The sequence below is a fragment of the Haemaphysalis longicornis genome, unplaced genomic scaffold (genome assembly GCF_048455015.1).
Source record: "Haemaphysalis longicornis isolate Haplotype H1 unplaced genomic scaffold, Haemaphysalis longicornis Haplotype H1 scaffold_7, whole genome shotgun sequence".
In the NCBI taxonomy this organism is placed as follows: Eukaryota; Metazoa; Arthropoda; class Arachnida; order Ixodida; family Ixodidae; genus Haemaphysalis; species Haemaphysalis longicornis.
Window position 1 is genome coordinate 147868442 of NW_027526422.1, and position 13321 is coordinate 147881762.

The 13321-nt window shown below is 44.2% G+C and overlaps 1 protein-coding gene across 3 annotated transcripts in view; it reads right to left on the reverse strand.

Annotated features, from left to right (window-relative positions):
• Spin (lysolipid transporter protein spinster) overlaps window positions 1–13321 on the reverse strand; it is a 67252-nt gene that overhangs the window by 18841 nt on the left and 35090 nt on the right. For all 3 annotated transcript variants that reach the window (XM_077679179.1, XM_077679180.1, XM_077679178.1), the window contains exons 8-9: window positions 12510–12575; window positions 8950–9048 (exon numbers count right to left, since the gene is read on the reverse strand). In XM_077679179.1, the coding sequence (XP_077535305.1) occupies window positions 8950–9048; window positions 12510–12575 (165 nt within the window). The remainder of the gene's footprint in view (window positions 1–8949; window positions 9049–12509; window positions 12576–13321) is intronic.

A 13321-nucleotide genomic window follows, 5' to 3' on the forward strand; every position in this document is an offset into this window, starting at 1 on the left:
AACCGGAACCGTATTTTTTCCGCCATTTTGGAACTGAACCCGAACCGGAACGAATCGAAGGAACCGTTCCGAACCGGTTCCGGGGCTTCAAAAATGTGATTTCTAGTTTTCCAGTTCGCTACCCTACCTTGCGTCTGAAGATATTTTGCCACTCCCCAGACAGAACCATGAAATATTTTGCGTAATCTGTAGTTCCCAAGGCCCATCATGTTCTCTTCTAATTATTTCCCTCAATTTAATGTAAAGTTGTCCGTATATACTATGAGTTTGCGTTAGGCACTGCCCATCTCTCCCAATGATCTTTTACGTTTAGAATAACTTAAGTTATAACGCATATTACGAGGCAACATATCATGGAATATTCTTCATGGTTTCTCTACATGGTGTTTAAAATCGCGTAAAGTTTTTAATCTCTTGTTAATTCGCATGCATCCCTGTGCGCTTGTGAAGGCCTTCAGGGACACCATCAACAATACATCCATATCTTCCACTTATAGCTTGAATGGGCAGTTATATACAAACAGCACTGAGACACAAACACTCGCAGTTCTGAAAATTAACGTAACGTTTTCTTGTATACAGTGCCGTTGTGTCTTTCGGTTACTGCTATAAGAGAACATGATATTTAAAAAAAATGGGGAATCCTAATTTCCACTTTTAAAGTATATTTGATAGCATTTTTATGTTATCTCGAATCTGCTTAACCTTAACCTTAAGAGGTGAATGGATTGAAGTCGATTAGTGCGGGTTAGCGGGTAGACTCGCCACACCCCCTCGCCACATCGCCTCGCAACACCCCCTGTTTCCTGGACCACGTGTGGCTTTCGTGACGAAGTGGATCCTTTAAAAGAACGCTCCGTCCACCTCAGCATCACTTGGCAGCGGAGGCAGCGAACAGAACGGTCGCCTGATAGTCGCCTTCCTATTTCACAGGTTTGAATATTCTGCAGTAATCTTTGTTCACTTACTCAGTGACTTTTTCTGTTGCCTCTGGTGCCAACCACCCAGTGTCATTGCTATTGTGTGCTCTTGTGTATAATCCCGCATTGCTTTGGTCATGAAAACTGACATTGCTGACCTAAGACGCGAGATCGCTGATCATAAGCGTGAATTTCGAAAAGAAGTAAGGGAAATGCAGAAAAGCTACGACGAAATTAAAAAAATATGAAACCACTAGGAAAGAAAATGTGGAAATGCAAAAAGGCTGCCAATTCTTCAACAAAAGCTACGAGGAAATGAAAGAAGAATGTGAAACTACAAGAAAAGAAAACGCAGCTTTGAAAGTTTCAAGTTCGACGTTGTCATGATAACGGAAACCTGGTATACGAGTGACACAGAAGTGCTGCGCCTTTCGGGCTTCAACACGTTCTTTCTAAATAGGTCCTACGGCGAGGTGGGGGTGTGTTACAGCTCGTGTCTACACAGCTTTCTTTTAGTACAATGAACGAATTTTCTACAGTTACGACAGATGTGAAGCTTTAACGGTGCAATGTAAAAATGCTATTTTTGTTGTTGTGTACCGCCCCCCTGAAGGAAAACTCGAAAATTGTTTCGCATTTTTAGAAGACCTCAATTTTGTTTCGTCTTATGGTTTACAAATAACTATTGGTGGGGACTTTAACATTAACATATTACAGGCAAGCGCACATTCGCGTGATCTAGAGCTCCTTTTCGGTTATTTCGGCTGCATGAACGTGATCAAAGAACCGACTCGTATGGGCCGTCTTTCCCAAAGTCTTATTCATGTATTTATAACCAGTGGTACAAGTAGCAGTACCATGTCCGGTGTGACTCGTGTACATATAGGTGACCATTTACCTATATATATGTTCTCAATGCACACAGAAATACTAAGATGTAAGCAATGCCCCGAATCTTTCGCTTTTCACGATATTAATCAGAATACTTTGACTACTTTTCGTTCCCTCTATTTGGTGGAACCCTTTACTCCTGTGCACCACTGCAGATGATGCCTACGATACTTTTCTAGAATCATATAAAGATGCATTTAAAAAGTATTTTCCTCTTAAGATGGTCAAGAAAAATAAGAATATAAGGAAACCATGGATTACAGACGAATGTCTGAAGATGATCCGTAAAAAAGATATATTGTACCATAAGTTTGTAAAAACAAAGAACAGGGACGATTTTGTAGCCTTTCAAAAGTACCGAAACTTTGTGACAAAGTTCTTACGCTATACTAAAAAAAATGTACTTCGAACATGTGTTTTCTGAGGCTTCCTCCCGGCGGGATGTCATGTGGCGGGAATTGAATAAACTTTTGCACCCACTTACCCCCCGTACGACGACTTTGAATTGACAGTAGATAATAAACCACTCAAGGGTCAAGAACTGGCAACCAAGTTTAATCACTATTTAACGAATCTTATGCAATGCTCCCACAATGACAGCGCTATGAGCTTCCTAAAGGATTCTAACCCCCACAGAGCCTTTTTTTCTCCGGTAACGCCTCAGGAAATATGGTCGATTTTCTTGTCACTAAAAAATAGCAAGGCCATAGACATCGATAGGCTTAAGATTCGGCCTATTAAGCTTGTACTGGACCTTCTTGTATCGCCGCTTAGCCATATATGTAATTTATGCCTTACTACTGGTGTTTTTACAAAAAAGATGCAGCAAGCTAAGGTCACGCTACTGTTTAAATCCGGGGACAAAATCAATTTTTCCAATTATAGACCGGTTTCTGTACTTCCAGTTATTTTAAAAGGCTAGAAAAAGTAATCGCGAAACACCTTGTGTCCTTCTGTGACAAACACTCTATTATATCATCAAAACAGTTCGGTTTTCGTAAACATATGCCAATGAATTAGCTTTACTAACGCAAAAAGAATGAATAATCCAGGGATTTGAAGAAAAGAAGGTAACTTTACTTATATTTATAGACTTTTTCAAAGGATTTGATAGAATTAGTCATTTAACATTGCTTTAAAAATTACAACATTACGGATTCCGGGGGCTTTACTCTTTTGCAATCTTATTTAAGTAACCGGCGACAGGTCGTAGCAATAAAGGAACACAACTCTTCTTCACAAGAAGTAAGGGCTGGAGTTCCGCAAGGCAGTCTTCTAGGGCAAATCCTGATCAATATTTATATGAATGATATCGTAGAAATTACTGACATTGCACATTTTATTATTTACGCAGACGATACCAACATTTTCTTTCAATCGTGTGATACTACTCAGCTTTTGCATTTAGCAAATTTAGCAAAGCTTCACAAATAGACTAAAGCATACTCGTTAAAAATAAATACTAAGAAAACTAAAGCGGTGTTATTTTCACCAGCTCAAAGATCTGTTGACAGAAACCTCAGTTTGTACGTCGGATCTGAAAAGATTTGTATAGTTAGTGAAATAAAAACTTTAGGCATTGTTTTTTAAGAACATTTAAAATGAGATGCCCATGTCTATCACGTCTGCACTAATTTATCTCGAGCGTGTGGGGTGCTTTGTAGGTTACGGCCTGTGGTTACATCAAATATTAAACTTATTCTTTATCATGCTATATTCACAGCTCACATCAATTACTGCAGCCTCGTATGGTTAACCAGTTCCGCAAAAAATATTAATAAGCTGCATTTATTTCAGAAAAAGGCCATTCGACATATCGCAACTGTACCATATGACTCTCACACCAACGAACTATTTCTGCAGTATAATTTGCTTCCTGTCCAATGTATCTACAACTTTAATCTTCTAACAAAGTATAAAATTAGCTTGCAACACAACGGTGCAGCCTATCTAAGTCTAGGTAGTTTGAGAAAACCGTTGGACGTACCGTACGAAATTAGGGGAAGGAGTACATGGTTCGTGCCGTTTTCAAGAACGAATTAGGACAATGAATGGTTGCAATCCCGAACTGCCCGCTTTTAAATAACCTAGCCTAGAGTGGCATAGCTATAAATACAATTTCTAAGTGAGACTTAAGGAAACGTTTACTGCTGAACATAGAACATTTTTAACTGACAATCTATTAAGCGTTGTCTCTCGTGGCAACCTTGGTTTAGCCAAAATTACTTGTAATATTTTTCAAGCGTTTTATTGGCATTGTCATCATTCCCTGCAAACTTTAGCATCTAAAAAGTACCGTACACTGATTTTTGCCAATATTGTGTGTATTTATTTTTGTGGATACTTCTGTAGTGCAGATTTTGATGAGTGTATGCATACCTGTATGTAACATGACTTTTTCTTCAAGTTTTGTCTTTTGCTTTTTTTGTCTCTACACAGGTTCCGTACACATCCAATATTTCTCTTTTTATGTACCTGTGTACCCTGTTTTGGTTTGTAACCTTTATATGTATGTATGTACCTATGAGTGCCTATATGCGTGTATGTATTTCATTTAATAAGTATATTTTACAAACTGTGAGCTATAGTGCGTTTTAATGCTTTCTTTTATGTTTGTATGTAATATCGACATGTTAAGGGGAGATTTATTTTCTTAGGATTATTTCCTATTCGTATGCTTTAAACTCCTGTTTCTGCTCTGCCACGCCAACTGTAAGGTGCAAACACCTCGTCAAGCTGCAGTTTTGCAGCTTTTTGTGTTTGCCCTCGCATTTCTATGTACGAAATGCTCAATAAAGTTGAAGTTGAAGTTGACATTAGTTAGGTGAGTGAATGAGCTAATGTGAATTATTGGGACTGGCGTGTTGATTAATTTTGATTAAAAGAATTAGCGGGTCAGTTAAGGCGGATTCGACGGTCGGACCAAACATGACATCTTTGGGGTCCTTGGCATTTGGAAATTTTGCAGCGTTCTCCTTCTCGACAAATCAGGAAATTTTGTCACGCACAAAGTAGCCGAAAAGTTATGTGAAGACCGCCTGAATGCTGTAAAAGGTCTTTCTTTATGCCCGTATTGCGAGTTCTCCGCTGCACCACAGTGCTGAATGTATCAATATGTAACCACTCCTGCCTTGGCTGCCAACAGGTGGCTGGCAGTATATTACAAATAAATAAAATTATGTTGTTGCTATATTAAAATTGACATCTCGGACTAAAGTTAATAACTAATTGCCTAATGCATATTGTATATTCATCAAAGAGTTTTCAAAACGTGTGTATATATGAGGGGAGACAGTTGGAAAGAAACTAAACTGCAAGAAAAAAAGGGAGGGACGATCAACTGGTTTGATGCAAGAGCCGCCCGATAGCATTCTTCAGTACCTTCTCTTTGTGTTACCGTTCTGCAGCCTCCCACAGGTGTAGCATCTCAACCGCCGAACACAGCCCCCTCTAAGCTGAGGAAGCGGCGATAGTACATGCGCTTAGCCAAAGCGGCGTCAAAACTCTCATAACAGACCCTTAGCAGGCGTGGCCCAACTTTGCCAACGGTCGATTGCATGTTACAACACTTCCGATGTTCAACCAGAGACCACCAACGAGACCAGTCACGATTGTATGGGCGCCAGCTCATACTGGCATCCACGGCAAACAAGATCACCAACCTCGTGGTTCGAGATTTGACTCGCTTAGCCGGTGCTGATGAAGCCCGGCCCGAGTGCATGCATCCTGCAGTCACAGACCAAGAAGTTACTCAGCACTCTGGCCTCTTCCATAGAACGTACTCCTCCCCGCACAAATCGCTACCGATTAACCAGGAAACATTACTCCGCACCCTGTGGGCATACACCTTCCCACACAACTCCAGACTTCACCTCTTTGACGGGACACAACTCTCTCCATTGCGTTGATTCTGTGGAGAGCCTGGGAACCTCATACACATAGTAGGCGGCTGCGACTAGTGTGCCGTAGATCCATCCAACCTTCACGTTTCCATAGAGAATTGGGAGACAGCCATGGCCAGCTGCGCCCTGGAAGATCAGTTGTTCTTGATGGAAACGGCTGTCGATTCGGCCCCCTCGAATGAGGACGCCTCTCTTAAACATTGCCTCGATTGAATTAAACTTCATTTTCTCTCTCTCTCTCTACAAGTGATCATTACTGCTGCTTGTGACTTCACTTGACTATCATCTTTCCTAGAGCCCACACGCTGTCACCGGTCGCCAAGTTCCTATCTCCGGTGGTTCCCTATCCAATGCCGTCCTATACACGCCGTCCAATGAGTTTTTATAGCCATTGTTTCTTTGTAACAGTTCTGTTAGGAGATGAAAGATGAGCAGAAGGAAATTTCTCTAAATTCCACCTGCCACGCTTGGCAGTCGGCGCCACATACTCGTCACACTACCATAGAAAACATTTTGCAAGTACAGTTAAAGGAGCTCTTCAACACTAGCCGCGGTGGCTCAGTGGCTAAGGCGTTGCGCTGCTGAGCACACAGACGCGGTTTAGATTCCCGGCCGCGGCGGCCGCTTTTCGGTTGGAAGCGAAAAGCGAAAACGTCCGTGTATCCGAAATTTCGGCGCACGTAAAGATTCCCAGGTGGTCAAAATTAATCCGGAGCCCTCGAATATGGCGCGCCTCGTCGTCGGCGTTGCGTTGGCGCGTTAAACCCAACAATAAATAAATAAATAAATAAATAAAGAAATAAATAAACAAATAAATAAATAAATAAATAAATAAATAAATAAATAAATAAATCTCACACTCTCGATAAACGCTTTCACTCTTCTTCGCATCTGGAAGCACTGCGAAAACTATCGCTATTGCCAGCACAGAGCAACAGTGCGTGATTTGCTAGTTGCTGCGGATACACCTTCCATTTCTCTTCGCTTCTGTGGCTTTTTTTAAAGTGGCTATCAAATGCGTTCTATTCTGCAACTTAAGGAAAGCCGGCAAACAGCCGCTACACCGCTGTAATGACGTCATTCAGCGGTCGAAGAACGCGAAGACCGGGAAGGAGAGAAAAATATTTTGAGCAAGTTTCTATGATAACTGACGAGGAGAGAGCAGTCATTTTTGGCTGAGGCACATTGCGACCCCATAATCTAATGCGCTTGTTGACTAGTTTCTGCAAGCACTCAAGATTTAGAAAAAAGTTGAAAAAAGTGTTGCAGGGTCGCTTTAGTTTGGCGAAGACAAAATATTTGGACAAAGAAACCTTCACTATGAATTTGTTGTTATGCCGATTTGATAAGGAAACGAAAAACGAGCACAAAAAATTAACATAAAAAAGACGCCTACTTTTTTTTTCTTCGAACCCGTTTGAACCGGTTCGAACGGGTTCGAACCGGTTCGAACCGGAACGGAATGGTGCTCTGGAACTGAACCCGAACCGAACCAGAAAGGCTTGAACCCGAACCCGAACCGAACCCGAAAAAATTCCGGTTCGACACCCTGGAGACCACGTAAGCTTGGCCTCTGTAAGATGACTTTCCCACACACAATGTTGCACAGGGAAGACTACCTATCAGGAAAAAATAGCCGGCAAAGGGTGTGAATGCGGCAGAAGGAGACCACTGATGATGATTGGGCCACGGATGCCAAGCGTTAGCGCCTGCTGGGACCCCGAATACTGCGAGGTGCAAAACGCAAGACTTCGGTGTGGCTACAATCCCCCTGAACGCCTCCCCACGCAACAATGCAATTTGAGCTAAAGTTTGTGGCTGACCAATATAACACCCCAACAGCTTCGCTGGTCATCCACCTTTGCAGAGTGCAATGGCACTGAATTTTTCTTGCAATTTCTGGTATTCCAAATTGCAGCAGGCGGCTTAGATACAGGGCCAGCCTAGATTTGAACAAATACAATAGTTCCCGTGACACTCTGCCACAGTACCCAAGAAATGAGTGTCACAGATAGCCAAAGGACACTGTCACCCGGATGGATGAAAAGAGTTGAACAGTGGTCAGGGTTGACCCCTGGGCACTGATACGCTCTACTTGGGGGTCAGTCACTGCCACAATGGCTACGTTATCACAATCACCCATGCCTGCCAACTTCAAATTTTGCACCATGCATAATTTTAAGCATTTCATCCTAGTGTCACACTATCATTCAGGGGATTGTCAGAGGATGTGGGGCACATTTATGGATGTCCTGCAATTTCATAGCAGACAATGTTCTAGCCGAATCAATAGTTCAAAAGTTGAATACTTTATCTTAAGCTAACCAACATCTAAAAATGAGGTGACATGGCTGGTGGCACCCTGAACGACCATTGATCACTTCGCTCCTGGAAGCTTGAACCATTGTACTTGCGATTTCAGGCTGAACTTACATAAGCACCCTGTCCCTGTGTATGTGCGCATGTATACGGTTTAGGTGCCTGCGATCACATCCCATGATCTTACCAATTCTTTCAAAAGAAGAACTGGCCCTCAATACATTTTAGATGCGGAGCATCTCATGCTCGGGGCTGTGTCCCTCCCTCCCTTGTCGTCCACCATCCGCACTCTACTCCGCATGCGCGTCTCTTCAGCCCCGTCAGCGTTCGGGCTGACATCAGCGCAGTACACTATAAAAAGAAGTAGTTAGGCGGCGCCCGGTTTCGATCCCACGACTCTCTGGCCGCAACGGGAGGTACGTGGCGCTCTTCCCACCGCGCTACAAACCGAGACCGGAGCATGTGCTACGAACGCGACTTATGTCCTTCACTCATTCAAACTACGTCAAGAAGCTGCTGATACAGCGAAGTCACGCGAAGCTGAACGTCAACAGAAACGACGAACTGAAAACTAATGGGAACCTCAGTCGAACCCATGGGTGCTTCGCATACTACTCAGGGTTCCCCTACAAGAAGATGGTGTAATTTTTTTTACTCCAGCTTGCACCTTCACATTTCAAGCCGTCAAGCTTAAATGACAAGACTGCCTTCTAAGTTTGTTCTTCTACGTTCATCTCCGAGACATCTGAGCACTCTTTTATAGTAAAAAAAAAAAAAAAAAAAAAGAAACCGAGGTTGAATCATCTGAAAGAGCTCTGGACACAGCCCATGCATTCTAATCTCGTACGGTAGTGCCCACTCAACACTGACATGCCCTTCAGGGTAGCTGAGAAAGCGAGCCATCGTGCACTACTCACCAGACCCACAATGTAGGGGCTGGCGGCGTCACCCAGCAGGTGGGAGGTCAGGATCTGGAAGGCAGCTCCCGTGGCCCGCCGCGAAGGCACCAGGATGTACTGCAACAAACAACGGGGAGACGGCACAGAAGGCCTCGCATCACCCCCACAGACGGCCGTTTCTACTACTACCTTCCCGTCTGCACCACAAACCACCCGCCCCGCTGCTTGTCAAGCCTTCGTGGAGAGGTGCACTTCCTAGCGCCACAGTTACCCAACCCTGCACCGCAGGCAGAATGGACCGCCTCGCACTGAAACAGCCAACCCGTGACCAAGAAAAGTCGGCTTCCCTGCGGTACAAGCGGCCTCGCGCAACGAGCATCCTTTCTGCTTCAAGAGGCCATGAAGACAGGTTAGAAATTGGGTTCACTCAAAAGACGACGGTGACCCGGTAACAGTGGGGACAATTTCAATGCAAACTTCGAGCAACTAAGCTAGATATTGAGAAAAGCAAATGAAGCAGTGGCAAGTCACCAGCCACTTTGTCTTCAGGTCATCATGACGGCAGGGGGACTTGTTTGTGGTATCGGCTGCTACCGAGCAAAGCCACTGCCAACAAACATGTCTGTGACTGACTGCACTGGTTTTTCTATTGCCATTTCACTGTAACACTTAAAACACTCTAGCCCTGAAACTAGCACACTGGCAATTCTCTTCCCAGTACCCCGCCATTGCATCACTGCTGACAAGTGTAGCACAAAATTGTGATACTTCATATTCCGCATCTTTTTCCAGTCAAAAACGTCTTTCAGGAATAGAATTTGGAGCTCGGCAAGTTACAAAAAACTAGAAGTAGTTCCTTTGAATTAATTATAGTTGTATTTTTGGCATCATATGGCCCCATTCAAAAAAAGGAGCCAGCTTAAGGGGGCAGTTGCGTCTTTGGGGCCGAAAAACGGTCAAAAGCGTTTTCTCAAAAATCGCATTTTTGGCCTCCACGGCTATTTTTCTATCAGTCTGTAAATTTCCTTATCAAAAGGCACCATATTTTGTTATTATATTATAATAGCATTTTAAAGTGCACTCTACAGCTCAGTTAGCACAGAATTCGATGGTGAAATGGCACTTTTCTTGCAATGCAAAGCTAGCATTTCATCCCCAGACATCTTGGCACCCAGGGCAGGTACAACTTTAATTCATTTTGCTTCTGATACCGAAATGTGTGGAGAATTCAATGTTGGAAACAAATTTTTCAAATGGAGGCTTTGGAAAATTATTATTGTTTTCAATTGGCACCCCCTGCGAGCCATTTTTGGCAGAGCGCGGGAGAAGCGAAGTTCCCTGTGTTGTAAAACGACCAAAAATAGCTGAATCAAAAAAGTTCTTCCTATGTTGTATTCTTTAGTCATTTGTCTGCCTAGCCACGTGGTAATTGCCACTCTGTATGGAGTGGTTATTTTGTAACTGCGACCCAAAATAATAGCAATTAATCATTAATTAACTCAAAATATAATCAACTTACAAAAAATCTAATGGCAGATTTGAAATCAGCACAAAAAACTCCATAACACGGTGCAGTTTCATTAAAATTGGTTGGTAAATAAAAAAAATAGCCCTAAGACCAGTCTGCCCCCTTAAATGGACACCCGCATACAAGAGGAGGCTGCAGCACACTGCAACCACTGGCGTCTGTCCAAATCGTGCTCTATAACTCCCACAATCCCATGCGTGCCAATGTGGGGAGGTTTAGTTGCTGCTCTCCAATGTTTGCACTCTCTCTCTCTCTCCACAAGGCGAGGAAACATTTATTAACGCACCCACTAGCAGCATGCTTTCTTAGCAACCCAACCAACAGCTTCCCTCCCCCCCCCCTTTGTGGCAAGTGATGTGCCTCTTAAACGGCAGCACTACAATGGCAAGTGGCCCAACCTGCCCAACATAATTTTTTCGCATATGGTCACAACCCAGTAGGCTACCCCTAAGGCACCATCCCCCAACTTTGCAATTCGCCCCAAGAAGCAAGCACGTTTCTGCCCCTTTTTGCAGAGTGAAAAAAAAAAACAACAGGGTGGAAAGCTTGTCGAAGCTGAATAAAAATCCGCCTTTGTGCTACAGCATCGGACAACTTCCTACAGATTGTTAAAGAGCCTGTGGATGACCGGGACTGCATCACAAATCGGGTCAGTGCGAAATGCTCTAGGCATTGTCAGTTGGCTGCCCTCAGCACCTGCACTGGAAATAGTGCCATACAGGGAAGCAGGCTCCCTTCAAAGCTATTTGCAAAAACATCCCCCCCCTCCTTCTTCACTTGAAACATGTTCAAAATGGTCGACCATGCTACGTTACTAAAAGTGTGAACCCAATCTCAACGAAATTTTTCTACGGAGCTTCAGACAGCTGAATCAATTATTGAGTCCATTGGCACAGAGTTCTAATAATGGCAACCCACATATTGGAAGAAGACACGTGGGAGTGTGCCACGTTATTACTTACACTGGCCCATCCTCATCTGTAAACAGGGAAGAGTTGTAGGCGTGAGTGGCGTGCGACCCTCCCCACACAGGCTCAAGTTTCTTTGTAAACACCCCCACGATCGCTGCCAGCCGCTATGCCAGCACACCAGCTAGCATTTTGTTTTTCTCAAGCGCTACTTGTTCAAGCAGTAGCACAGCATAAGCCAACAGCGATCTCATACTCACGATGATGCTTTATCTAATGGCACTAGTAGCCACAGCGCACGCGCAAAAGAAAACTCTCAATTTGGAACCCAAGATAGCTGAGCAAGGGCAAGTCTAAATCAAAAAGAAATAAACGTGCATACATCCCCTTGTAATGGCTCAACTTTTCCTACGTTAAAGAGCTTCACCTGAAGCCTCATCAGCTGCCAAATCAGCAGCGAGCTTAAAAGTTCCCATGCATAGGCCTTGTTACAAGTCGACTGCCTTCTATACGCCGTGTATAGCCTTCTTTCCAGATGCCTTTGTGATCAGACAAACCCCCAAAACACACACAGCCCCTGTGTGCGCCTCCAGCATGACATGGTCCTGACCGCCATACTCCAGCAAACGTCCACACTAGGAGGCAACCTCGGCACAGGTGCAATGCCATGCCCACAGAGCGGGGCCTATCACGGCGCTTGTCCTCTCTCAGCCATCCTATACAGGGGCAATACAGGTCACGTCATCATTCGGCAGTGTTGAACTGCTTGGGATTGGGAGAGTTGGTTGATGTTGACGGCAAATATCAGCCTGAACGAAAAAAACCACGGATGGTAGAAGGAAAATACGAACACAATGCTGACACACGGCACTGTGTCCCATAGCATTGTGTCCATTTCCTTTGTACCGTTCGAGGACTTTTCATTCAGGCTGAAATTTGCCACCAGCAGTTGATTGATTGATTGATTGATTGATTGATTGATTGATTGATTGATTGATTGATTGATTGATTGATTGATTGATTGATTGTAGGGTTTAACGCGCTGACGAGATCTCGTACACACAGGCTTTTTTGCTTTTCGCCTCCATTAGAAAAGCAGCCATGGCGGCCGGGAGTCGCCGTCAGCAGTGCCGAACACTTACCAGCAATATGTCGGCCACGATGGCCCAGTTGAGGCAGATGGCCGTCATGCCAAAGAACATCAGCACCTGCAGAGAACAAAGGGAGTGGAGGCGGAAAGGGTGGTCAGCAACCCTCTCACCACTAACCTTGATCACCATGGGCAAAAGGGAAGACAGCACCATTACGATCAAGAAACACCAGGAAACTGCGGAGGTTGTTAACTGCAGTTTGGTTATAACAGCCGGGGCACGCTAGTGACACCCCGGAAAGACAGAGTAAACTCCTCAGCTCCACTCGCAGTGATTAGGAAAAAGGTGCAGTGCTCAAAAAATGGCCAATTGTGTTTCAGTGAAACATTATTCGTTGTCTGTGTTGATTGCTCTCTGATTACTGCTCCCACGCCTGGGCTATAGAGACCATGCAGCCGTTGTATGGCACCACCCTCGCTTCAGCAAACAGCGCCGCCCATGGCGAACCGCTCGTCAGTAGAATGCCGGTGGCGGTCAGCGCAGCGTTATTGTGCATGGCTTTCTGTCATACTGCTGCACCGCAGCTTGCAAAGCCTAGATAACCACAAGGACTTTTTCAGATTGGTAAATCCTGAAAGTAGAGGTGACTTTTACGAGGCATGCCATGTGTGTGATTTACACCCATACTCAGTAATTTCAAATTGCTGACGACACTCAATGCACCGCACTGGAAGTCGAGCTCGAAGTGCAAGTCTGTTCCTTTGAGAAAATTTTGCATGCAGTATTGTTGCCTGCATGCAGTTTAACGCACCAAGGAATACATTGCGACTAAATACTTTTGCAAAGCCGGCGTGGGCAGCCAA